General features: G+C 39.4%; 1 protein-coding gene across 2 annotated transcripts; it reads left to right on the forward strand.

Annotated features, from left to right (window-relative positions):
* Positions 1–27,538, forward strand: gpsm1b (G protein signaling modulator 1b). Of its 2 annotated transcripts, none has more exons than XM_082542731.1 (14): positions 1–655; positions 11,719–11,940; positions 13,410–13,545; positions 13,657–13,799; positions 14,911–15,034; positions 17,021–17,136; positions 17,363–17,518; positions 17,606–17,714; positions 17,808–17,922; positions 19,780–19,850; positions 19,944–20,114; positions 24,934–25,096; positions 25,264–25,469; positions 25,593–27,538. In XM_082542731.1, exons 1-14 carry the CDS (start codon positions 594–596, stop codon positions 25,791–25,793), a joined length of 1,995 nt encoding a protein of 664 aa, XP_082398857.1. In that variant the 5' UTR covers positions 1–593; the 3' UTR covers positions 25,794–27,538. The 2 variants fall into 2 exon arrangements, with proteins under 2 accessions (XP_082398857.1, XP_082398856.1); XM_082542730.1 differs by lacking the exon at positions 1–655 and adding an exon at positions 9,725–10,551.
* Positions 27,539–27,776: the final 238 nt, after the last annotated feature.

Consider the following 27,776-nt stretch of genomic DNA (forward strand, 5'->3'; position numbering starts at 1 on the left):
ACCGCTTGACCGCGATGAACTGTGCATGCATGCCTGCTTTCAGGGTACTTGGAAAAAAGTATGGCTGTATAACAGGGATGACTACTCATCCGTGGTGGGCATATGTGTCTGCGAACTTGAGAGTGTGCGGCTTATTTTTGTACTTAAATTCTTTTTTTTGTTATTAACTGTCGTACAGGGATTGAGGAAAGACTATTAACTTTCCGCTGCCCTAACAGCCTAGAGAAGATTTGGTACATTTAGGTCTTTTTATGGGTGGGGAAATAATTTAACAAAAGTACTGTTAATATAATATTTATTATTTAATTATTTATTTTTTTAAATGTGAAATTAGTCCTTTCTCACCGGCGACACCACGAGCAGCTACGTGACGTCATTTCAGGGGGCGGGGCTTGGATTTTTTTCTGGTGTATTTGCAGAATACCTCACTTCCTCGGCTGCTGCCATTATTGTGGTGAATGAGGAAAGAAGAGTGGGAGATACGGGGACAGTGGGGGAAGAACGAGAGGGAGGGTGGTCTCAAGAAACAAGAGCTAGCTGCCTCTGGAGCATACAGGGAAGGGCCCTCATAACGGGCGCGAGCAAGCCAGGTTATGGCTCATTCGGCTACTAACGGTGTGGACCAGGATCTGGCCAGCAAGAGGCTGCACTCAAGGTAGGAAGCCTCGGAAGTACATCGGTATATCATAAGGGGGGTCAGCTCCGTAGCACGTCCTTGAATGCCGAAAAAGAGACAAGTAAGACGATTGAGAGAGAGAATAGCAAGGGCTGCCAGCTCACAGCTTTGCTTACTAAGGAGGAACTGGGCAGGGGGAGCTTGACCAGCAAGCTTTCACAGATTTAAAGAGCTCAAGACCCAGCCACAGCTGCAGCCAGAGCCCAGCTCCAAGCCTCATTCCTGGCTCGGGTCACTGAGCGGCTGTGGCTGGAATGTACAGACTGAGAGGAGCCTCATAAGATGCAGACGCGGTGTAACAAGGGGAGACTGGCTAAAGGGTGCACAAGCTGACAGCGCGCATGGTTTTTAAGGTGCGATGTGTGTGCTGAACTTCACCTTGAAGGGTGATGGACCTAAACCCAAATGCACACAGACTGGCTCTCAGAGCGTTGGTAGTTAAAACCCAGTGTTTAGATACAAATGTCACAGCCTCGTTCAGTTTCATTTGTAGTTTCTTTTAATCATCTTTGATGATCATCAGAAATATGTATACTTGCACCATTTGCCTCTTAATTAGCATAACATTTGACTGTGTCCTCCATGGCCAGGCAGTGAGAGTATTTATTAGTTTTTTGCATGATGAAGAACTCAATAATGACAGTGTTACCGAACTTTAGTTAAGTTTGACAAAACTTGAGCATATGTTATGTTGTTTGTGATTTATGATTAATCATCTCTATTTCATCTCAGATGATCCATTTGCTTATGAGAAATGTGATGTCTCATCATCTGGTCAGCTAGCTGACGGTGTGATTCAGCACCACTTATCACATAATTTTGACATTTTGTCCAGTGTCATGCATTGGACAAAACTATCATTAATCACTGTGAATATCAGAAGTATCCTACATTAAACACATTTATGGTAACATTGCCCAGAGAGCTGGGGTGAGGGAGCAGGCATGTTTATATATAAAGTCAAATCATGCTTGTATACTCTAAGTTGATACCTTATTCCAGTGGCTTTAAGGGATATGTAATATATATCTTAAGTGATTATGTTAGATACTTTAAGAAAACAACAATTAAACTTACTTACTATTGTCAAGCTGCAGGAGTGACATTCACAAACCCTGCAAGGTTATCATATGCTCTGCCAACATAAACACAAGATTCATACACACACACATGGGGTGGGTAGGACTGCTATTAGAGCTGTGATAGGTTTTCCTCTATTTAACTCAACACATGACCTTTGTACATGACGGTTTGGTGTGTGTGTGTGTATTATCTTTAAACTCCAAAAAGCTTAGGCAAGCACAAAGGGGACGTTATGTTTAGGATTTATTTGTCAACTGACCCATCCTGTAAAATCCTTTTGTTTTCTTCCTAAAATGAGAACGTGTCCGGCTATAGAGATTAGTATTTTAAAGCCTATTTGTCCACTTGTGTGTGTGTGTGTGTGTTTGTGTGTGTGTGATGATTGAGGAGAACAAAACAATCTTTATATCTTTAAAAAAGAAAGAAAAAAACAACAACAAAAAAGCCACAAAACATAATTAGCATTAATTCAATAAATAAATCTAAAAATAATAAGACAAGACTTACACAAGCTCTTTTTCAGTACCAAAGCACTTTGAATTAAACCCTCAAAAACAACTATTTGCTGCGGTTTTGTAAGCTTTGGAAATAGTACTGTTGTTTTTCCATAAACTTCATGTAATGGTATTTTCCCTGAACCTATACTAGATTTTTGCGACTGAAAACTGAAACGTTTACTAATACTTAAATTACAAATGTCTGTTGCCGTGTAACAAATGCCGTGTAACAAATGATTTGACTATAAAATTGTGACTTTGTGTCGTAAAAAAGCAAGCTAGAGAAAGGGATTTACTCTGAAATCTTTAAATCTAGCCTGTCTTTCTGTCAGTAATGACAGTAGTTACTAACTGAAATTCATCTTAGATTGACTAACATCATTGCCGTGTTCATTGCTTTGTTTTCATAGCCCCTGCAGCACTTGGTTCCCTTCGTATGGCCTACAGTGTGTGTGTGTGTGTGTGTGTGTGTGTGTGTAAGTAGCACTATTCAACCTGGCTCTAGAAAACAGAACATGCAGAGAGTAAAAATGCAGCTTCACAAGAGACTTAGACAAAGGAGAGAAGGAGAGAGTCTAGCTTTAACTGAAAGTGACATGCACTGAGGAAGGAAAGCATTCCTAGAGAGTTTCTCTTTGGTTTCCCTGACAACTAGCCATGGCACTCTGTAATTATGGCTGGATTACTGAGTGCACAGTTTCTTAGCTTAACCAAGATTCACAGTGTTGGACGTATAGGCCTTTAAAAATGAAATAAGAATCCATGAATTGAATTAAATCAGCTAAAACAAAAGTATAACTGATTTTAATGATGAAATATAATACAAGTAAATTTGATTGCTGGCCATTAATTGGTTGAGATGTCACATACCAGTTGTAATTAAATACTACTCCGAAGCAGCGTGTATCCTAATGGGTTTACTGCTTTCCCAACTACATGCCTGATAAGAATCTCAGGTATGAGTGTTGAATAGCTATTTAAATGTCCTCCGGACTCTGCTCTGTACCAGGAGAGCAGCAGCAAAAGCCAACACGTGATCGAAGACAGCAGATGTGACACTGATGAAGTCAGACACAGCTTGGAGGTGGGCATGCTTTGAATGTACAGAAGTGAATCAGCTGCGCTATCAGCTGTGAGCAGACACTGAGGTCAGCTGATCTGCTGAGCGATTACCTGAAGTAACATTACACTCGATTTGGCCACTGAGGTTTTTTTTAATGTGGTCATGAAACAGTGGTGTCTGAAAGTGAGGGTGACCTTGTTGGATTTAGAGCTAGTAGTAAATGTTCAACGCTTGCTTTTACTGAATATTGTGCAACGAGGAAAAGGAAGAAGATGTCAGAACCAGGCGAGTCTATGCAAAGGTTGGTAGAGCTCATTTGCAGCATAACAGCTATTGTGAATGCAAGCTACTGTAGGTACAATCAATTCAATTCAATTCAATTTTATTTATATAGCGCCAAATCACAACATAAGTCGCCTCAAGGCGCTTCATAGATACAGAGAGAAACCCAACAATCATATGACCCCCTATGAGCAAGCACTTTGGCAACAGTGGGAAGGAAAAACTCCCTTTTAACAGGAAGAAACCTCCGGCAGAACCAGGCTCAGGGAGGGGCGGCCATCTGCTGCGACCGGTTGGGGTGAGAGAAGGAAGACAGGATAAAAGACATGCTGTGGAAGAGAGACAGAGATTAATAACAGATATGATTCAATGCAGAGAGGTCTGTTAATACATAGTGAGTGAGAAAGGTGACTGGAAAGGAAAAACGTAATGCATCATGGGAATCCCCCAGCAGCCTATGTCTATTGCAACATAACTAAGGGAGGATTCAGGGTCACCTGGTCCAGCCCTAACTATATGCTTTAGCAAAAAGGAAAGTTTTAAGCCTAATCTTGAAAGTAGAGATAGTGTCTGTCTCCTGAATCCAAACTGGAAGCTGGTTCCACAGAAGAGGGACCTGAAAACTGAAGGCTCTCCCTCCCATTCGATCCACACCTCCAGGTCACACTATTAGGAAAAAGTTCAATCTGATCTCCGAATCAACAAGCCTTGCCTGTTTAAACTGAATGCCAGTTACGATTACTAAAAAGCATCAAGTTTGCAAGCCAAAAGCATGAGTCCAGTGAGACAAACAACGATAACACATCCTAATTTGATTGTTTTTAATGGACAGGAGGATTTATTACAGTCTGTTACTGTTACATTTAGGGCTGCCACGATTAGTCGACTAGTCACGATTACGTCGACTATCAAAATCGTCGACGACTGATTTAATAGTCGACGCGTCGTTTGAAACTTTGTATGATCACAAAAGACGCAGGAATAAGTGGCAGGATTTAAGAGTGTAATAACGGACTGAAACAGAAGATGGCAGCACTGCATGTACAAGGATGCCAGCTGCCGTTAAACCCCGAAGAAGAAGCAGCTGTGTCCCAGAATTCATAGCGCGGCCCAGCTCAGTTTACAACAATGGCGGCAGCTAGTTAGTTTTAATATTACTCTTATTATTCTTTCTGGGTCACAAAATAAATGTTTAACATATTTTCAGGCGAGAATGTAGCTGTGTAAGCCTCAAATATCTGCTCAGTTTATCAGGACACCACATATTTTCAAAAGCGCTCCGATATTTTCGGAGACGTCTGTTACCCACTAGCTCGATAGCTAGCCGGGGGCTAGGCTCACTAGAGCCGTGAGAACACCGGACTCCTGGCAAATCGTTTTCAAACCCACCGCTGTCTTTCGCTACTCAGGTTAAACATGATATATAAGTCACTTAGATAACTTAACAATGTTATTCTTTGGCTTTTTTTTTTTTAGTATTTTATTTGTTCCTGAGTAAATCGGTTTGGCTGAGATTAAAGTTATAGTTTTTACACAGCTGAATAAATGCCAAGCAGACAACTGATTATCAGAAGTGTGAGATGCTCGAGAATTTACTCCGGTGTCCCGTTATATTTTAGATAGCAAGGAGTTTATTAAACTTCACCGAAACAATCTGCAAATTTCATTAAAATTTAATGAACTATCATCTTGTCTTTATTTTTAGTTAGCACATACCTTGAACACTTAAAGCTGTAAGCTAATGATAGTTATATAAGAGCAGATGCTGCTGGTGCAGTAAGCTGTAGTTTTACGTCCAATGGATGATGATCTGATTAGTCGACTAATCGCAAAAATAATCTGTGACTAGTCGACTATCAAAATAATCGTTTGTGGCAGCCCTAGTTACATTTTGTTGCACAGAGGCTGTATCTTTGCACAAATCAATATGCTCTGTTTAAATCGTAAATTCCAAATGGACCAGTAATAGTTGTTACAGTACTGTGATAGTTGTGTATACTTACATTTCCGGGGGAGCTGCACATAAAGCTACAGCTCAGGCTATGGCGTAATGCGTGCTGCTCCAGTGCACCTACAGTGTACATTTAGTCTAGACTTACAACTCAAGCTTAACATCTGAGCTACTGCGCATTGTCCCCGTCTTTGTAGGCATTGTGTAGCCATGACCAGTTTATGTGTTGAAGGTCACCTTTCCATAAACCTCCACCAACGTAAACATTTGGATGTCTCATCTTTACTCCCCGTCTTTGTCTTCTGAGCTTTTTTAAACTTGCATTTACACTTTAGCCTAATGATGAAGCATTATTTCACATTTATATAGGTTATATCTAATTATTTGACAAATATTTATTGTTAGCATTATATTGTTTTCCACTGACATTGTTGCACTCTAACCTCACTTCTGCCTCTCTTACTTACTCTTGAAACCTGCCCAGTGTGCTACATGTACTCCTTGATGCCATGGTAACAGCGCTGGGAGTTTGTCTCTGTTAGACCACAAGCAGGCTATTATGAGATGAGTGTCTCCCAAACAGAACAATTAGAGGGGGTAATAAGAGGAGAGAATGGCCGACTGTTTGGCACAAATTCTTCTTACTCCGACCGCAACGATGGCAAGAATGAATGTCACTTTGTGGAAATCCTGCCATGAAATTTTGCTCTTTGTTTGCTTCAACTTTTCCCCCCTCTATTCTTTATTTTTTGTGTGTGAGTCAGCCCGCAGGCTGCCTCTTGAAGTTTAGTTTGCAGACTTTGATTAAAGTGAGTGAGGATGTGTTGACTTCCAACTTTACAACTGCAGAGTTTGGATTTTGCTCAAGCTTTTAAAAATATTGCGAGGCATTATTAAGGCAACACCCTTTTCCACAGCCACAGTTTTACAATGCAAGCCTTCATTGTTCGGCTGTGTTTTAACAAACTGAGGCCCCCGTCACCGTCTTTGACCAGACTTGCTGTCTTTTTGTTTTTCTTCTCATATTCTTGCACATCTGTGACTTCCAGCCATAAATTGAATTCTCATCCAACCACAATAGCACTGACGATTGGGTAGATCAACATTTTGGCTGGTGCCTCCCACCTACTCTTAGCATTATTTACAAACACTCTATATGCACAAATCCCTGCATAAGCAGTCCATTCAAACATTTAATGCACAAATCTTTGCTACATCAATATCTTCTTACATGAATTTGTCAACACTCTGTGATTAAATGCGCAAATATTTGTCTCATTACAAAGTTATTAACAAATGTTCACCAGAACTTCCTCAGACCATGCACACCAGTAGAGCAGGGCAATATGGCCAAAAATATTTATCGCAATATATATTTAAAAATTTGCGATAATGATATAACCGAGATATAATTGACTCGAGACCATAACTCCGCAACTTTATTAGTGCAAAAAACCCTCAGTGTATTTTCACTGAAACAAGCAGCTGTTTTTTTTTTTTTATGCAAATTCCTTGCTGACAGTTTAACCGAAAGACATTTCCAGTGGAAACAGGCTGAGATATCCTCAGCATAACATGTATAATATCCACAAAACTTAAGAGGTTATACACACACAATACGGTAATATTATGTTGAAGCACAGTACATATTACTCCGTGATGCTCCCGACTATGGTAGCCATAATGCTCCGACAATCCATCAAGCGGTGCTCCTTCGTAGCTTGTCAAAGTTGTACTAAAACATCTTTTGACAGATTTTCGAGCACTGTGTACCACATAAAGTCGGTTCAAGGTTAGTAAGCACAACCAGGATTCATACACAAGGCACACCGGATTATAAGGGGCACTGTCGATTTTTCAGAAAATCAAAAGATTGATTTTAAGTGTGCCTTATTTTCTGAAAAACACGGTAATAGCGACGGCCCGCTTCCATGCTTTACCAAAAATTGTGCTTTTGTGTGTATCTGACGGACGAAAGCCAAACTAGTTCCACACCACTGAAGTTGCAGCATTTTTACGAACCAATTCTGGTTCATCTGTTTCATTCAACAATCCGCTTTCGCCCTTGTCATTCGCTTTTTCCACCATGTGCATATAAAAACAAAGGCACTGCACATGCGCGTTTTACCCATATTCTATCGCAATATTTCATTTTCTTATCATTGCCTAACAGTATACCGGTATTACCGTGAACGGTGTGATATGGCCCAGCCCTACTTTCACCTGTATTTTCATTATCTCTACAGATCCTATCTACTATAGAAATGTTGACGGGAGGGTGGGTGTTCACAGTGAGTCAAAGTGAGTTTGACATGCCGCTGATATAACTGATCAGCTTTAAGTAAATCGCCTCTGTATTCTTTTGTATATGCACCAACCTTATGCCTTTCATCCCTCTGGCTATGGCTGTTAGGCTCTGCTCCACCTTCCTGTTTGCACTGAAGGGTAGCCTTGGCACATTCTGATGCTGGTCTGTCTTTAAGCAAGTTGTTTAGCTATGGCTAGTGCAAAATTCATTTTAGGGCGCAAGGACTACAGAGCTGGCAAGTTTTCCTCCACTGTTGAAGAAGTAGCTGTTTTATGTATGCCAGGAAGATAACGTTATACACTTTCAAGGACTGTTATCTACGGTGGGAACTAGATTATCCACATTCCAGAGACTGGACTTTTGTTTGTTATTGTCAGCCATACAAAAAGGTGATGAGAGTCCCGCTTTTGCTCTAGCAGCATGTTTTTCTGCAACAACAGCAAAATTTGTTAATGTTAGCTGAAAGACAAAGAGCTGTGGAACCTCAACCAACAATACTTCACAATTTAATTGTTAGTAGTTTGCTAATTTAATGCATTTTTGATTTTTCGATGTCATCGAGGTTTTCACACAAAACCTTAATTTCTAAACAAGACTGGGTAATAGAAATGGACTGGTGACAGTGCTAACCACTGCATCATTGTGCCACCCTGTTAGTATTTGTATTTTTAGACCACTGATGACTTTGTTGCAATTCAGTATTGCACGTTCCAAGACTCTTCGATGGTTGGCTTTGCATGTTTCTCCTGTTTGTAAAGTAGTATCTAATTTCACAATGGGTACTTTCTAGTGAGCCACCTCCTAGCAGGCACGAGCAAAATACACAGTCTACCTTAAGAGAACAAGACTTATGGTTGCAAACTATATATATATCCGACAATCCTGAACTTCCAATCCCTTGTAGTGGGTTGAGTTCTATAAGGATCTTGTAAAAATAATGCCACCAGCTTTTGAAAGATCTTCAGCCGCAGAGCTCCACTGAATAAACACTCTTTTGGTGTAAATTCATGCTTTAATTTTGGTTTCTACTCATTCTTCTCTTCACCTTCCTTTTTCCTAATATAGTTTATACAGTTATAGTGGTTGTTCCACTGCCCTCCACTTCAGCTATGAAAAATGAAATAATCATTTTCTTCCTGTTTACATTTTCCAATGAAAGTTTGTATCCAGTTGCAGGAGGAATTGCATACTGAAAGCAAGATTTCTGGGAAACTAATCAAAATCATTGAATTCTCTTTATTACATTGTGCACTGAGAATTAATATTAATACGTAATTTATTTGCATTCAATTTATCATGTTATTTTGCCATAAAAGGCAAAAATAGTATTTATTATATACATGTAGACGGCAAAAATAGGAAAAAAACCCGCTTAAATGTAAATTCCTATGTATATTTCCATGTTACTGTATAGACTGATATTTAATAAAAGGGGAAAACAACGCTGTAGTGAAGAGATCTCTTGTAAATCCCTTGTTTAGCTTGTATTTTGCTTGCTGCCCCTGTGACATTGTCTTGGTTAAGTAGGGCACTTGTTAATGTAGTTGTGCTTTCTGTGCTTTGAAAGCAGTTGGACATGTGTGTCATAGTGGCAAGATTTTCATGCAGGAAGTGTTTTTTATAGCTTTAAAATAAAATTAATCTAAAGATTAAAAACAGAAAAGCAACATGTGTTTCCTTATTAGTGAAAATAAGTTTACTTAATACGTCCCTTAGGTCTTATTTACTCACAGTGTCATCTGTCTCGGTTGGTGACCTAATAATGTTTATGCTAGTGTCAGCATGTAGTTGGATTTGTTTAGGCCACTCACTGTGCTGTATTGTCTCTACTGAGGAGGTGCAGGGCATTGGATTAGCCATCCCTGTCTCTCTCATCCTTTCTCTCTGCCTCTCATTGGGGCAATGGTCAAGCTTAGATATAAGGTATTCACTTTGTAATCATTGACTGTTCCTCTACTCTTGCCCAGAATGGTCTGTCATCATGCTCCCCTGTTCTTTTAAAACCTGATAGAACAACTGGTCTCCGGGTCAGACTTGAGGAGAAGTTGAAGAGGATTAGAGATGAGCACAATTTTCTGTTGGGAGTAGCGGGAACTGAATTACATAACAACAATGGATATCTTAACTTGATTAAAATCATCTGGATTAATAAAACAAACTTGTAAACTTGTGACGTCTTAGAAATTCACTTGTTTTGGAGCTCAACGTTCGTGTGGAATGATCTCAAATTCCCTCTGGACTGTTTTGTCTGCAGGTTGCTTCACTGTGTAGTTTTGGAGCGATCTTGAGGACTTGAATAGCACACATTTTTCTCGGCTGGCTTTGGACTGTGGTTAGAATTTACAATTGGAGTGTGTCCAGGTTTGTTGTAATGTTGCTGATATGGTGGTTTTTATTGAAGCTGGGAAATATAAACTTTATAAGACCGCAGTTTGTTAAAGTGTGAGAGGAATTCTTAGTTGTAAGCATAGTACTTAAATGAACTCTACAGAGTTCATTTAAGAGTTTTCTGATAAAGTTAGTTTTACTTAACAATACCATCATGGCATCTGAGCCTTGTCCTCTGACTGGAGCAGAGAGAGCCGTGTGTAGACTTGTCCACTGTGGACCCCGACCTCAAGCTATGCTAAAGCCTTTACCTCTGGAGCTCCAGGTGTATGTGGACAAAACAAGGACCAAGCAAAAACACAGGTACTGTAAAAACAAAACAAAACAAAACTCAAAAGTAACCCGTCAAGTTTTTACAAACCAAAATGACCTTGGTGAACACATACATTCCATATTAGGGCAATGTTATGAAATCTGACTAGAAGATAGTGTAATATTAGCTGCTTTAAATGACTGTTCACGTCAAAGTAAATCCTTTTTGCCTCAAAAATGACGATGCATTCGCGTCTTCGATTTGACAATAAATAAGCTGTAATGCAGAAAACTGCAAATGGTACGACTCTTTACCTTTTGAATGGAGCCTTTTGCAAAGCCTTTTGATTAGATGCAAGGATAATCCTTGCTTATCTCTACATTCTAGTACTTTATCTGGAATTTAGTGTTACTACTAAACTGTCTGGTCTTGTTTATCCTGGATTATGCAATGCATTTAGGGTGTATACTTCTGGATATAGCTCACTCATGAAGCCTTGTTGTATGCTTACAGTGAGTTCTGACTGGACACCACAGATGCTTTGCTGTATTTTAGCTCAGCAGCCAACTTCAATCTCTGAAACATAGTTTTGTTAACTTCAAGGCATGGAGTGCAACATAGGGCAAAATATTAACCCCCTTAGCTGTTCAGAAATACCAGATTTTCATAGACTTCATGCATTAACCCTGCAGAGGTCTGGCATCCTATCCAGCGTGTACCCCTGCTCTCATCAGAGACAGCTGGGGTAGGCTTTAAGCTGCCGGAGCCCTGAAGTAGATAAGCAGTTAAGGAAGTGGATGGATGACATTGTCTCAGATTGCAGTCAGTAGAGAACCATATTGTTTTTCAAATGTTTTCTCTCTGGTGTGGGTGGGACACTCTGTCTCCGTCTTATTTTGTTTCATATCCTCATAAAAATCTCAGAACATGCAAGAGAACGGTACATCTTTGAACATCAGGCTGTTAACTGATTTAAGCAGTTAAAAGTGTATCACCTTTTCAAGGTGTTCGTCATCGAGCTCAAACTCAGTTACTAAGGCAACAGTCCACAGAATTTATTACAGACCTTGTTGTCATGGCGATACTGCGTCTCTGTGAAAGTATATTTCACTGCGACTGTAATGGTATCCATGTTTACTGTATGTCCTAATCTGTGATCGGGCTAATGTTTTTATTTCATTAGTTTCATGACTTTATTGTATGCGTGTATCTTGCAGGATGGAGGCCTCGTGCTTAGAATTGGCCTTGGAAGGAGAGCGGCTATGCAAGGCTGGGGACTTCAAAGGGGGAACAGCGTTTTTCGAAGCAGCCGTAAAGGTCGGCACAGAAGACCTGAAGACCCTCAGTGCCATCTACAGCCAGCTGGGCAATGCATACTTCTACCTTAAGGAGTATGGCAAAGCCCTGGAATACCACAGACATGACCTTACCTTAGCAAGGTGAGCAATGTGCACAAGCTATGAGTAAAACATTCACCTCAGCTTTGTGCTGCTTGTTTTGAGCTGCTCGGGAGTCTTATTCAACAATCTGTTTGCTGCACTGTAAATGGTTAATAAACTTCACATTTGAAATCTTTAGCTGAGAAGAACTGCATCTTTACGATAAGGGAACTTATACACAGATCAATAAACCCTGCATGCGTACTGCATCCATCACACGGACATATAAGAGGACTGTGCACCAGTATGCAGGAATCATATGCTATGTTCTGTTATTTGATGTACACACAGTTCAAAAGGAAAACAGCCTTTTCCACCCTTTTTTCTTTAGATGATTTGATGCATGGAAACCTTCATGAATTTCAGACAAAGAAATTAAAAAAAAAGTGAGGAGACTTTTACGTAGTAACAGTTGACAAATACCAACTGGATATTTATCTTGTGAGTAATCTGGTCTCCTGCAGTTAGTGCAGCTGGTACTCCTGCAGGGAACTGATTAAGAACCCTAGGGAGATTTACCTTGTTACATTACAGTCTCACCAGGGCCACTGGGGCTTGGTCCTCGGAAGTAGGCAACTGTTGTTGCAATATTTTAATGGTTATTCATTAGCTAAATGGATAACTCGTGGCTTCCTGTGGGTCATCTGGGCTGCCTGCTAGAGGACAATAACATAATGAAACAATGTGGCAGTAGCAGGTTCATAAGAGCATATAGTAACTGCAAGCACTTAGTGCATACCATCTTTTAGTTGCTCAGTTTCAAAGTGTGAAAGTGAAAAAAGGAGAACGACACAATGGGGAAATTATTTCTCACTTCCAGCATGAAGAGAAAGTAGGCCATAGCAACCAGAGAGGAACTAATCGTGTTGACAAGTTCCGATTCAGCGATGCATGATTAAGCCTAAAGTAATTAGTGGACATGGTGCTTTATTTAGTGCTTGTTATGCTTTATAATGCATTGTCAGTGACTCTCTAGGGTTGTGTATAACTTTACATGTATAACAAATAAAGGAAATCAGTTATGTTCAATAGCCCGTTGTTGAATAAATGTAATATAGCAGCAATATGACTGAATATCTTACAAATTCCTTGATGTGGATGGTCATTTTAGGTCCAGAAAAAACAGTCTTGGAAAACAGAAACAGTGACCAAAACCACAACCTTAAAGTGACATTTGATTTCCTTGATTCACTTTGTTTTCTTCACCAGATGACAGTAATCAAATACGGTCTGTTGTAGATATTAATTGCAGTGATATTTAGTTTGTGGTACACCAAGCTTATTGTGTATTTTTTATTTTATTTATTTATTTTTAAAATAAAAGCTGTGTAGATCACTGATTGATCTAAATGTTTAACTAGTGGGGTCTCAAAAAAGCAGTGATTTTGATTCTAATGGTGCAAGATCTCCGAGCAATAACTTGGTCTTTAACTCTGCCACTAATCACCAAAGATGTCTTTCCTCCACAGAACAATAGGAGACCGAATTGGAGAAGGAAAGGCCAGCGGCAACCTCGGTAACACTTTAAAAGTATTAGGGCGTTTCGATGAGGCCGCTGTCTGCTGCCAAAGACACCTGGACATTTCTCAAGAGCAGGGCGATAAGGTAAGATTATGTACATATATTTGGATATCCAAACAAACCAACACAAACAGAAATATGAAAATCTTCTCGGAAAAAGATAGTGGCAGCCTGTGTTTCTTCACTGTCCTGAAGGTTGGAGAGGCCAGAGCACTGTATAACATGGGGAACGTGTTTCACGCAAAGGGCAAACAGCAGTTATGGGGCTGCACCCAGGAACCAGGGGACCTGCCTCCTGATGTCAGAGACACACTGCAAAGGGCTACTGGATTTTACGAGTAAGTATGTTTTATGCCTGTAGAGCAAATGAATGTATAGAACAGCTACCAGAGTCACAGTAGTCAGTAGCTCTGACATACGAATGTTGCTGCGTTTTGTGGTACTATTGATGATTTTTGAATATTGTCAATTCCCTTTTTTGTCAAGTAGTGGCCGAGAGTTGGTTTGGCTGCTTTCTCATTTTAAACAGAATAACAGTGTACATGTGTGTAACACTGAATTTACTTTTGAGTCCCTGATGATTAAAAGCAACCGTCACAGCCCTCACTGTGCTACCGTCTTTATGACTGGGGTGAGGGTGACTTTGAAAAGATTTTTTAAATCTGTTTTAATACAGTCTTGGTACCACCACTGTGATAATGAAGGTTTCATTTTATTTTCACCATACTATATAATATTTTAATTTCTACTCTCCTGCTGTTATTTTACCAAGATCTTTGTCAATAATATGCCAAGAAAAGAGCAAATAAGTTAAATAATGTGTGCCAATCAGGTAAACATGATGAGGTCCTTGACCCGGTTTCTCCTCCACATGTTGAGAGGGTTGAATTGGGGCTAAACTGGCCTAAACTTATTGTAATGCAGGTTTTACAGCATAAAGTCTTCAGTTGAACTTTGATAAAGGAAGTGTTGTCTTTCAACACAAGAAGTACAACACACTGAGTATATTGCAACACATCATCTTATTTCTTTATAAATTATGGGCTGAAATGTTCACGGGCAGGCTGTAAATGACATTAAAAAGAAACCAAATGCAGTTAGTGCCAATTTGGTGTTTCTGAAAATATGGCCAATACATAAGAAAAAGGGTACACTGAAAAAACACTATTTTACAGATAGAAGTGTGTGCAACATAGCTCATCTTCCTGGGTAACTTAAAGAGCCCATTTGGAAAAAAAGAAAAAAAAGAATTAATATTTCACTTTTTTGGTTTCTTTCTAACTATAATGAATGTAGTAATTGCTTTATATCAACATCAATTAATTAGCTGTTGTCTCATGTCATACCTCGCATAGTAGACTCAATTCTGTTGATTACACATAAAAATGGGAATGCAAAAAAAAAGTTCAACAACCAATAACAACTAAATGCGTGTGCCTGGATGTGTAGGATGAACCTGTGTTTGGTCAAAGAGCTTGGCGACCGAGCTGCTCAGGGGAGGGCCTACGGGAACTTGGGCAACACCCACTACCTGCTGGGTAACTTTGTGGAGGCTATAAAGTTCCACCGTCAGGTAAGAAATCCACATTTCATCCACAAGTTTCAAGATCGCACTGCTGTAATGCAGAGGTGGGAGGTATCAGCCATAATGATTTCATATGAGCAGTTTTCCAGCTTGGACCATTCACTGTGCAGCTGTTCAGCAGCCGTGGCCTCCCATCATATAATACATGTGTGATACATACATATCATGTTTGGGTGAATGATGTTGAAGTTCTTAGGTGTATTAATAGATTGTAAATTAAGTAAGGAAACTCAATAAAACATATTTCAATAAAAATGTTTACAAGAATCGCGTTATTACACCAAGTCAAAGAATTTATAAATCCCATTTCTTTTTAGATAATGTGCTGCTCACTCGTAGTTCCATACTTGACCTACAAAGTGGAATGGAATACAGTGCTGTGCAAAACCAAAATGCTGTAAACAAAGAATGCTTTCAAAAATGGAAGTGTTAATCATTTATTTTCATCAATCACCAAATCTAAATCAAATCAATACTCGGTGTGGCCACACTTTGCCTTCAAAACAGCATCAATTCTTGTAGGTACACTTGCACACAGTTTTTGAAAGATCTCGGCTGGTAGGTTATTCCAAACATCTTGGAGAACTAACCATAGATCTTAATCATGTAATCCCAGACACACTCGATGATGTTGAGGTCAGGGCGCTGTGGGAGCCATATCATCACTTCCAGTACTTCTTGTTCTTTACGCTGAAGATAGTTTTTAATGACTTTGGCTGTGTGTTTGGGGTTGTTGTCCTGCTGCAGAGTACATTTGGGGCCAATAAACAATTATTTATATTTCTGAAAGCATTCTTTGTTTATAGCATTTTTTCACACCTGCCTAAAACTTTTGCACAGTACTGTAAATAGATAAATAATAATTCTAAAAGGAATAAAGCGTAGTTGCATATACGTTTGTTTATATTATGTGCCCTTTTTGCAGAGATAAAGTTGTTCTTTTCTTGTTTCCCTTTGCTTTTGGAAAATATTGCTTGTTTTGCAGTATTTTTGCAGTATTTTCAGACAGAAATAAAATGAATTAATGAACAAATGTTATTTGCATCTGGCTGAGCAAAAAAAAAAAAACCCCAAAAGATTTGAATGAAGCTCTTTCATTTTCCAAATTTGTTTCACAACATCATGTAAAAGATGAACCTAATGTTTTACATATGTTTTGCCTTGTCTGGTGTGGTTTTGGTGGCCTGTGTCCTTACTGTTGTGGCCTTGACATCCTGGATGTTTGAACTGCAGCACTGAGTGAAACTACATTTTCTTTATTTTAGCCTCCTTTATCTGTTAAATGCACCTGAGAAGTAAACAGGTGGCCCGCACCGAATTTGCTTTGGTGTTGAGATAAGATCAGAAACATTTGCATGACTTGAGCGTTTAGCTTCTAAGTTCAGTCAGAGTAGAGTACAGTTCATTTAATTTCAGTCAGTGAAGCAGATGGTGTTCCTGAGAGATGTTTTTGCTGGTCTTACCAAGGTAAATGTGGTGTAAAAGTGTGTGTTTCAGTGCTTTGGTATCTATCTAAAGCTGCCCTAGCGGACAGTTTGCAGAGATTGATGGCTACTCATACAGAAAAAGGACAAAATTGGTTTCTTGGTGAATCAGCGGGAAGCATGGCTTCCGGCTTCCACCCTCCATTTTTCTATTGAAAACCAAGTTTTTCCACAAGTGGGAAACTGATTTCTCCCCTTCCTTCCCTGTTACAAATCTATCAGTATGCTGCAGAGGAGAGGTTTCCTATGGAGAGAATCAGAGGAGCTGATTTGATGCACCGCTGCTGCAGCATCACCTCTGCTTATGAAATAAGGTTTCCTACAGAGCTTCCAATATGAACTTGTGAAAAATCTCTCTGCCTGAGCACCAAGTAAAACAAATGCACCTAAGTAAAGCAAAGTGAAAGGAGGATTTAACTTGTTGTCATTAAAGTTAACAATTGAAATTAAAAGTCTTGATTTGTGAACTTGTTGCTGTCATCATTTACAGCGATTATCCATTGCCAAAGAATTCGGGGACAAAGCAGCTGAACGGCGAGCTTACAGTAACTTAGGCAATGCCCTGATATTCCTGGGACAGTTCAACACAGCCACAGAGTACTACAGGTGAGGAAAGAGTGCAGTCTGACATCTAGTGGATTGAAGGAGAAATGAAACAATTTTAACCACTTAGAATATCTCATGAATGCTTAAGTACATGTAGTGAAATAGCTATGTAGCTGTTTAATCATCATTCTTATTCATGTACCCTGTTTCTCGCATTCCTTTGTTAGCCTCTATTTTCTTCATTTTTTCCCAACCCTTATTTATCCCATTATTTTCCTTCCTATAGGAAAACTCTGCAACTGTCCAGGCAGCTGAGGGATCAGGTGATGGAGGCTCAAGCGTGTTACAGCCTGGGCAACACTTACACTCTTTTACAGCAGTATGAGAGGGCCATAGACTATCACCTCAAGCACCTGTACATAGCGCAGGAGCTAACAGATAGGTATTGTTTAAAAACAATTGAAAGAAAACCAAACAAATGACCACAGGAACAGGTTTTTTTTAATGTTGTGCGTTCACTTTTTCATAGGGTTGGAGAGGGCCGTGCATGTTGGAGTCTGGGAAATGCATATGTGTCTTTAGGGAACCACAAACAAGCGCTTTACTATGCCAGAAAGCACCTGGAAATCTCTAAAGAAGTGAGAAAGCTTTACAAGCGCAACAATATAAAAAGGCCGCTTGCATTTTATGTAATTTTTTTTTTGTCTCTTTGTCCCTGATTTCATCCGCAGATTGGAGACAGAAATGGTGAACTGACAGCCAGGATGAACGTGGATCAGCTGATGGAGGCCCTGGGGGTCACTGAGAGCGACCTTTCACCCTCAAGTTCAGAGTTTGAGATGCAAGGTAGCACTGAAATTATTATTTTTTTGCTTTTTTTACATGAAAGGTAATGTGGTCATGCTGGACTTTGTGTTTAGGATATACTTTATTGATGTCGAAAGTTGGGAAATTATCGTCACAGTAGATAAAGCATGAAAAACAACCTGCTATGGTAACATGAATACAAGATCCCAAAACAGAAATAGCTCAGAAATATTAAAAAATATAATTGTTGATTAGTTTGGTCAGGTACTTTCAAGCAAAGGTCCCACAGAGATGATCTCTTGCAACAAAGTGTGTGTCTGGAATATGTCAGAGCACAAACTGTATCATGTAGCTTGTTAGCATGCTGTTGTTTACGCTCAGTATTAACTTCCTTGTTTTGCTCAATTGTGTGAAGACGGTGCTTCTTCTTTTCAAAGTATGTGCATATACTAACTTCTCTCACAGATAAATGCACCAATCCAGAACACAGGACCTTTCTCCTGCATTTACTCTATCGCTTCTCCCCAAATAAAACTGCTTATCGCTGATATGTAATGTGAACGTCCTCATGTGGTTTGCAATGTCTGTTTCTTCAGCTGACAGAAAAAAGGCAAACCAAGGCTGAGAGGAAAGGCTTCTTACACATATGCATGCATAAACAATAAATGGAACAGCAATTGGATAGTGCTTATTATCACTAAGACACACATATATATATACATATATACACACATCTGCATTAAATTAATACATTTTTATGTTTCTTTAGTGGTTAATCTGCTAGCATGTGCAGACTGTGTAATCAAAATTATGTTTTTAATGGTAAAATGTAATAATAACCATCATCATCATTGTTGTTGTTATTATTATTATTATTACTATTATCCACAAATTTTTACAAAAAAGCTGGAAAAAATATTTGCTTAAGATGCCAAATCACACCTGTTTAACTTGCATTCTTAAACAGAAAATGTTAGTGATGAAATTATTTGGTTACTTGTTACTTAAATACACATAAATACACTTCAGCAAATTTGTATTTAATTTTTTTTTTTTTTTTTACAGATTTCTAAAATATTTCTGTTTTGTTGTTATTATGACAGGTCATGGTTAAGCACTACATATATATAATCAAAAACAATCTTGTAAAAACAAGAATCATTCTGAACTTTGTTGAAGTAGTTAGTAAATGTGCAGTTAAAGGCTTTTCTCATCCGATTAGGCCCACACATACTGCACAAGTTCTGTGTGGTATGTGTGGGCCTGAGCAAGCTAACTACAATGTTTTATGTGTGCACAAAATTATAAATGCAAAACAAACTCCACGTGGGACGGTGTGTTAAATCTGCACTGAGGCTAAATGTGACAGAAAACAAGTGGTGTGTGCATATTTATGAGGTAGGATAAAGATACTTGTTTCACTCTGTGGTCCAGGAGGATGGGTTGTCCGTAAGCCATATCAGGCCTCGAGTAACAACAATGTTTTATTGAGTCCCCTCAAATGGTCCACCAGCTCACATAGACATCAGAGCCTTGTATAATAAAGTGAGTAGAAACTGTAATATCTGAACAGTTTGCCTGGCTTCTCTGTGATATTTGCTTTCATAAACTATCCTCCAGGCAGAAATTCACACCCATGTCCTACATTTCCCTCTGGAGCAGAGCTGGCAAACAGACTCTTATTCACTTTGCTTGCCTAGTGGTCGGCCTAAGCCTCATATCCACACCGAACATCATGGGACCACAGCCGAGATTACAGCCTACTGCGAAAATAAAAGATAAACAAAGGGCAGCTTGCAAGCTTAAATCGGCTCATAAATGGGATTCAAGACTGTCTAAGTGATCAAAACCCAAAATTGCGATATTAAATATTTGGGGTTTTTTTTTGTCCTGTAGGAGCAAGACCCAAATTCACCAAGAGAAACAGCATGGACAGTGTAGAACTGTGGAAATACTCTTCAGATAAGGTGATTTCCATTATTTGAACATGTCTCTAAACCACTGTAGGAAAATGTGCCTACATTGTGATCCACCTCTAACAGCATGCTCTGTTCATGCAGAATGGTGAGAACCAAGACTTGGAAAGTATACCGAGGAGATCTAAGAGTCACCTGTCGCAGCCTAGCAAAAGAAAAGGCTGTTCTGACAGCCAGTCATCAGAGGAAAGGCTGTGGTTTGACTCACCCGTGGACACTGATGACATCACTGTGCAAGTTCCACCTCCAGTGCCAGTAAGTGGCCTCAATGTTGCTGTTTTTATTAAATACTTATTGACTCCCGACCTCACATCATATCCTTATTGCCTCGTCACTGCACTCGTAACCTGATCTTCAACAAGTATCAAAAATTAAACAGTAGTTATTCCAGCTCCATTTCATGGAATACAAGTGAAAATTCTTAAAGTATAGGTGTGTTCCTGTGTCTCTTTTTGTTTTTAACCCCTCCCCCCTCTTTTTTTTTTTTGCTGATAACAGCAAACAAAAAACTTAAAATTAAATTTCAAGCTTTACAGTTTCAAGAAGCCTAAAATGTCAAGGATTTTTCTTATAGGATTTTACCAGCACTTGAATAACAGTTTGTTTAAACTGTACACAAAAGCTTTATAAGCATAGTAGACATTTCTGTTTATGGACTCATTTGAAATAACAAGAAAATGTAGATATTTCTGTTACAGTATAACACAGACACTCATTTACTGTACATGGACTGATGAGCGTTCATTTCACCAGCTTCATATTTCTAAGATACACCTGAGCCTCAGTGCAATCTCTTACAGTGCATTTGAGTAAAGGTGGAGATAATTTTGTAGAAAGCGCGAGATGACTGTGAGATGGTGAATGTTTCACTTAACTTCGCTTTCTTATCTTTTCTGTTCATTGTAGCTTCTGCTTTAAAGCGAAAAATGAGGGAGAAAATACATTAATTTCAAATAACTTTGGTAAACGATGTCTTCTGCAGTGTAAAAGTGACTTCTCTGTTAATAATATAAACTAGATTCTTAATGGATGTGTTTTTCCCCCCACAGCTGTTCTGTCTGACTCACCACAGCACCTAATCATGCCTTGTTTCTGTGGCATTGCTAATTGTTGTTATTAGTAATGTGACATGCGGGGAAAAAAAAGAGTGAAAATTACAGGGCTTTAGGAATAACAGTTTATCACAGCGAAGTAGAAATAGAAGTACAGAAGTAAATGTGGGTGATCTTGAGTCATACCTATTTTCAAATCTAGCATTAAGACCGTTTAAGACCATTTGTGTATCTGTGAGCTGCAGATGTTACGACTTTTCTTTGTTTTTGCTACAAGTTAATGGCTGATTTTTGATGAAACCATAGGGGATAAAGTCCTCTGCTTCGGTTGCTAAGCATTTCGTGTTTCTGCTTTTTTTCCATGCTACATCTGCAGCATGCAGTTTGACATTTGATTTTGCCATAGCGAGTGTATCTAGGCAGATAAGCTAACTTTAGCTCTCGAGTCGGTTGAAAAAGCTGCATCGTGCTTAGTTTTTAATATTACCAGACGACTCGTTGCTTGTGTCAACTGCGCCTGCTTGATAGGGTCGGGATTACCCAAAAAGTACCGGCCAAGTTTTAATGACACTTGAATGGAAACTGTTTCACAAATTTAGCCTCACCAGTAGCTTGTGAACAGGCATGCCAAGCTCCATGCTTGGAGGCTCGGGTTGTTAATGGGCCACTGAGGACTGACAAACTTTACTCCCTCCCTGTTAAGTAACCAGCAGATGGTTTGCAATGACATATCAGTAGAAAAACTCCTGAGAAAGGGGCCCTAGGTAGAGGGTGAATGCAATGCACACCAGCAGTGTAGACTATGAGAGAGTGTTGGGTCTAATTGGGATTTCAGTGATGTTTAGTGTTACTCCTTTGTGGTTTAAGTACATGGTGTGTATGTTAATTGGTGTTACGCTTTGTTCATGAATAAATCATTATGATGTTTGATCTGAGTGCTCGCTGTGGGGGATGTCTGCAGTGTCTGTGTCCTTCTAGTTTTTAAAAATCAGAAACATGCAAAAAGTAGATAAATGCACTGACAGGCAGTTTAGGCTGTATGTACCAGGGAAAAAGTTATGTAGAAGACACAGAACTCAATAAGCAGTGCTTTTCTTACATTGGTTGAAATCTGGCAAAGGCCTCCCTCTTCATACTCTATAGACAGGGGAAGGTTAACCCTGAAAGAAACCTCTCCCATCAGGATTAAAAAATTTCATCATAGAAAAAAGTTAATCACTTCCTTCTAAGGGGGGAAGTAGACCTAAACCATCAAGCAAAAGGCCCACCAAAGCATATCAAAGTCACCAGATCCCCCTCGCTTTGGGGGTCAGTGATTCAGGTCCTTCTTTCATTTTGTCACCTATCTATACTTTAGGAAGAACTTCCTTTTATCATTCACTGTCCCGGTCTGACAGTACTCCCAGTCTCTCTCTGCAAGCACACACATATCTTTACTGTCTATTCTCTTCCTCTCTCACCATCATCACGTGTTCCTTTCTCTCTTGTTCTTTCCATATGGCCTACTTGATTAGTTGGCCTATACAGAGAAGCAAACGACAGCATCCACATAGAGACAGAGAGGAAACTGCTTTAAGTCACATTGGGTGTGTGTTTATAGAGCCCAGTCATGTGAGTTTGTAAGAAGTAAGTGACGATATTGGTGTTTTTTGCCATCTGAGAGTAGTTGACTTCTGATGGAAATGGGTGCTCGCATGCAGTTCACTCATAACTGTACTCCTCCACCCATCTTTCTACCCCTGCTGCCTCCCCCTCTTCCCCTTTGTCCATACCAGCCCTCCCTCTTAGCTGATAATGTGACCTTGATCAGAGAAGCTCTACTCTCCCCATAGGGTCAACCCCCCCCCCCAGCTCTCCATAATGAGTTGTTTTCCCACAGTGAGTGAACAGGATAAAAATGGCCTGCTGGAGAGCTGCACAGAGAGAGTAAGATAGACACAGAGGGAGAGAGAGAGAGGAGGCGGCAGTGGTTGGTAGAGATTAAAAAAACTCTGGAAGAGGAGAATGCAAGGAAATTAGAGGTAGGTAGTAGGAAAGCAGAGAGTGATGTAAAGGGGTGGGTGAAAGTAGGGGAGAAGGAGGTGTGAGCCAGACGTGCGGACAGCGCTAGACAGAAAGAGAGCTCATAAAGACATGAGACAGAAGGGTAGATAGAGGACAAAGAAGTGCTGCTGGTAAGTTGTCTCACTTTTTGTCTTGTAACTTGGAAAAACGGCTTCCCGCTAAGGTTTAGCGGGGAGTATTCACTTTCTTTTCACGTTTGATACCGAAGCGTGCCTTTATTTGCAGTTAGTGTGTTTGTCTTGCACTGCATGTAAAGATATTTTGCTGTTTTCACTGAGCAAATACCGCAGAGTTGGGAAAAAAAGACGTTTCTTTATGATCTATAGTACAACTTTTTGTGTATTTTAAACAACAGTTTGACTTTTTCAATGCAGAAGTTGAAAAACACGTGATTCTTAGAATAGAGATGCATGAAATCTGGTGTCTGCTGACCTACTTCACATATTGCTGTAAGGCAAAGTGATTTGAGCTCTGTTCAGTAGTCGGTGTTGAACGTGTTCAAAACAGATTATTTGGAACAAGTCTATTATATTTGCTGCGCGTGGGAGAGGAATGCAACCAGAAAACTTTTATAAGGAAGACCCCATCAGCTTGTGTTGATTTTAGTGCCATTGACCCAAGTTAACCTGCTCTGGCACTTTTGTGTCACAAATATAATGCAGCGAATGTTGTCGATTGTTCAATGTTGAGATATGAAAAGCCAAACTTTTGAAAAAGAAAAAAAGAATTGCTATTAGGCTGTAATTTATAAACTTAAATAGATTAAATTCAAAATTACTGGCCGGTAACAAGTTTTTCAATATTATTCTGACAAATGTACAGTATTATATAGCACATATTTTCCTAGCTCTAGAGGGTCTAGAGAGTTAATGCAGCAAGTGTGATCATTTATGCACAAATGTTTATTTCGAAGTGCAGCCCACCACCCTTTTGCACGATTGTAGTTTAATATTTTGTGAAATATGCAGCTGAAAGTTGTTTCTCTTTTCAGTCTAGCACTTTGTGATGTGTTGCGTGAAAGTTGGTTTGTTAGCAGTTTTCCATCAGATGATCGCTGGATCAGCAGCTTAATTTTAATTTGAGATGGTGTTAACATCTCATTTCATCTGCTGCCATCCGGTCTGGCAGATAAGCTTTTGTTTCAGAGGTATGATATTGTAGCCCGACTGCCACAATATTTAGCAGCATTGTTCAAACATAATAAATTCCACATCTGCTTTGCTAGCACGGGGTATTTGTTTCACACATAAATTATCCACTTCACTTGCAAACTTGTGTGTATTATCAAGACTCTGGCTGTGTTTAATTAAAAGGAAAAAAAAGCATCATTCAGCAGGATATGAGCGAGAGAACCTCTTGGTGTTATCTCAGAATAAACAGCAGAAAGCTGTTGCTGGAGGACTGATTCCAGGGAAGTCAGTGTAACACAAAAATGGCATTCAGTCGATGTGACTGGCCCATTGACTAGATCTGATACACAAAATGATGTTTAACAGTTCAATAATTCTGTGGCAGCTGCTACATTTTTTTTTTAAAAGATTTCCATCTGATTTTACTAGTTGATGGTCATTGGGCCATATGACTTGCTGCAGCTGATACTCATTTTATGTGCTTGTATCACATTCCGTATGTAGGTCAAGGTAGTCTCTTCAGAAGTGCCATCCCTTGTGAGTTAATCAGATTATTTTTCACCTCCGCGAGCTGGCTATCTTGAAAATCCTCATTATGCAACTCCTAATGGCATTGAGCTTAATTAAGTCACCTGCACATAATGTTTTTTTAATGTACGAGCAGTTCATCATAATCAAGTGCGCTTGAAATACTTTAGTTGCCTCACTTTCAGGAAGTATCTTTTCAGACAGAGCAGCAAAAAATAAGAAAATGAGAAAACAGGCACTCGGCAGATAAGACAGACGCTCTTTGTGCTTAAAGTGAGAGATTTGTTGTTTTCGTTGCAGAAGCTGGGCCGTGACCCCTCTGATGAAGACTGCTTCTTTGACCTCCTCAGCAAATTCCAGAGCAGCCGCATGGATGACCAGCGCTGCCACCTCGATGAGCCACAGAATGGAGACAACAGAGAAGGCGCCGCAACCTCCATGTCATCCCTGAGTGAGATGATAGGTTTGTGACAACAGCATATGCCTTTTATGTCTTTTGTGTCCTATCTTAGGATTAACTGCTTTCTTTATGGCATCTCTGTTCTTGCTGAAAGCTCATCCCTGCAAAGGTTTGGGATCTACCAGATCATTTGCACTCACTGGGATATCTCCGCCCCCCTTTTTCTTTAGATCCTGCAATTACCACTTCCCCCCAGACAGAGGAGCTGTTTGATTTGATCGCCAGCTCTCAGAGTCGACGTCTTGATGACCAACGCGTTAATGTTGGTAACCTCCCGGGCCTGAGGATTACTCATAACAACCTGGGTCACCTGGTGGGAGAGGGAGATCATCAAGAGCCCAGTGATGACTTCTTCAACATGCTTATTAAGTGCCAGGTAATGACACATTAGCACACACATAAATTTGAAATGTGGTTGTTGTATTGTTTATGTAGGTTGCCTCTTTAGCAAATGTGAATCCTATATTAAATAATCTGTATGCGCTCTTTCTGGTTCTAGTCATCTAGAATTGACGATCAGCGGTGCTCCCCACCAGAAGCGGGCCCCCATGCCCCTACGGTGCCTGATGAAGACTTCTTCAGTCTGATCCAGAGGGTGCAGGCCAAGCGTATGGACGAGCAGCGCGTCCAGCTGCCCACAGATGACCAGGAAAGCCCTCCGTCCCCAAGTCCCGAGCCAGCTAGCGGATTTTCCAGCTAGGATTTGGTGAATAAAGCTTCATGTCAAAGAAAATGGAAGCAGGAAAAAAGGAAAGGATGAGCCAACATTTAAGGACAGTACTAAAGGGTGAACTAACAAGCTTTTTAATAACAAGACAAATTCAATGTGCAATAGATGTTGCCCTGTTAAATGTTGCTCAGTGTATTATGTTAAATGTGTGTAAATATAATGGCAAACAGGCAGAATTTAACCTCAGTGATGCAGAGAAGAGGAAAATGAAAGTGTGGGGGTGACATGATTACAAATATTAAATATATATTTAATCTAATGCCTTAATCAGCATTAAAAAAAAGAATCTGACTCAAGATTGTATTCACGGGTGTCAGATGTGTTTCTTCTAGAAGCACATTGTATAATATGGACATTTAATATAGATAGCTACAGTGGAAGTCACAAAGACTTATTTATAGAAACAGTGTTGACATTAGAGAATCTTAGAATCTTAAAAACATACCTGATAATGAAAATTTGAGACAGATATATCTGAAGTGCTCAATGCTGCTTTTATCATTCGATTTTCGTGGTCCCCACTGCTCATAGAAATGTGCTGTTATTTACAGTATTACAAACCCTATCCCCCAGTGTTATGACAAAAAATGCTTTGGTCAATTTGAACTTCTCCATTATTGGTAACTGCACTCCATCCACACGAAGCGATTATATTTGGTTAAATTAAAACACTGATTTAAGTCTGGTTTCCCACGAAAATGCAATTTATGCGAATCTATGCCTTTAAAAAGTGCATCTCACATGCTGTGCTAATGTTACTGAGCAAAAAAACAAAACAAAATCTGCAACATTTCACAGGCTCAAAAGTACGATGGTGTGATATTTAATCTCCAGTTTATGTTTCTGCTTGGCTTTTAAAGTGGTGCTATGTGCTGCCCTTTGTGTTCAAAAAATTCTGATAATGGACTACTGCTACTTACTGCCTTTATTGTTACTTAAATAGACTTAGAAGCAAATATATTAAATAAGAAATGAGACACGTGTGTCATATTTTGAAAATTCTAACACGGTGAGCAATGCTAACTCTGTGTTGCTACTATATGTTGCCTCTCGGTGGCCAAAATGTAGTATTACCTCTGTGAAATGAAGAGTGCAGTCTGTCGGGGAAAACAGGCTTCCCCTCTTCTAGAATATTTGAAGGTTTATATTATACCTACATTCTGTTCTGCACAAATTCTGCAAACAAAGTTATGCTAACCTGTACCCTAATTGTTACCATGATATATTGTTTGGTAAACTTTAAATTGCACCATTAAATCCAGGTACGGCCTGGTGCACTTTCCTGTTTCTTACAAACTTTTCTTCTTGGTTTTTTCGCTAAAGGCTTGAAAAATATTTATTGTACAAAGTGACTGCATCATGGCACCGAACATATTTGACCTTACCCAGTGGCTTGCTTTATTTTTAATTTTTTTTAATCAAAAGTAGTACCTCAGTGCTTACATGAACCTTAAACATACTGAATTGTGAATCAGGATGGATCATCAGTGCTTTATGTTTGGTCCATCTCTCTTTGATAAACAACACATTGGGAGCTAAGATTAAAAAAATTCTCTTCATGTTTTTTGTGAATTAACATTTTTTTAGACACTACACGGTACGCTTCGATTTGTCTTTGCCATAATTTGTATATATAAAGATATTTTGTATTTATGTTCCTTTTAAGGGCATGAATATGTCCCCTCATGCTTTTAATAAAATGTTTGAGATGTTTAGTTTGGACTTGTTTTTAAAAAAAAGCTTGCATGCATTAGTTCCTCTTTGCTTACACGTACACCTCTGTGCTGTATGAACCTTGCAATCATTTGAATGGATTGGATTTCTCAAGCTGTAATCTTTTGTGGAACATTTCACAAAAAGCTAATCGGACTCTGTTGGCCCACTCAAATATGGTTGCTCAACTAAGACTGGGTAGGAATGTGAAGAATTAAATATAACAAACATAAAGTTTCT

The sequence above is a fragment of the Aulonocara stuartgranti genome (assembly GCF_965226115.1).
Source record: "Aulonocara stuartgranti genome assembly, chromosome: 7".
NCBI classification, from domain to species: Eukaryota; Metazoa; Chordata; class Actinopteri; order Cichliformes; family Cichlidae; genus Aulonocara; species Aulonocara stuartgranti.

Bases quoted from the DNA above. Each gene is read 5' to 3' on its own strand.
- gpsm1b (XM_082542730.1), top strand. From the start codon at position 10,403: ATGGCATCTGAGCCTTGTCCTCTGACTGGAGCAGAGAGAGCCGTGTGT. The intron at 13,546-13,656 runs GTAAGATTATGT...ACTGTCCTGAAG, and splicing joins CTCAAGAGCAGGGCGATAAG to GTTGGAGAGGCCAGAGCACT. The intron at 17,715-17,807 runs GTGAGAAAGCTT...TTTCATCCGCAG, and splicing joins ACCTGGAAATCTCTAAAGAA to ATTGGAGACAGAAATGGTGA.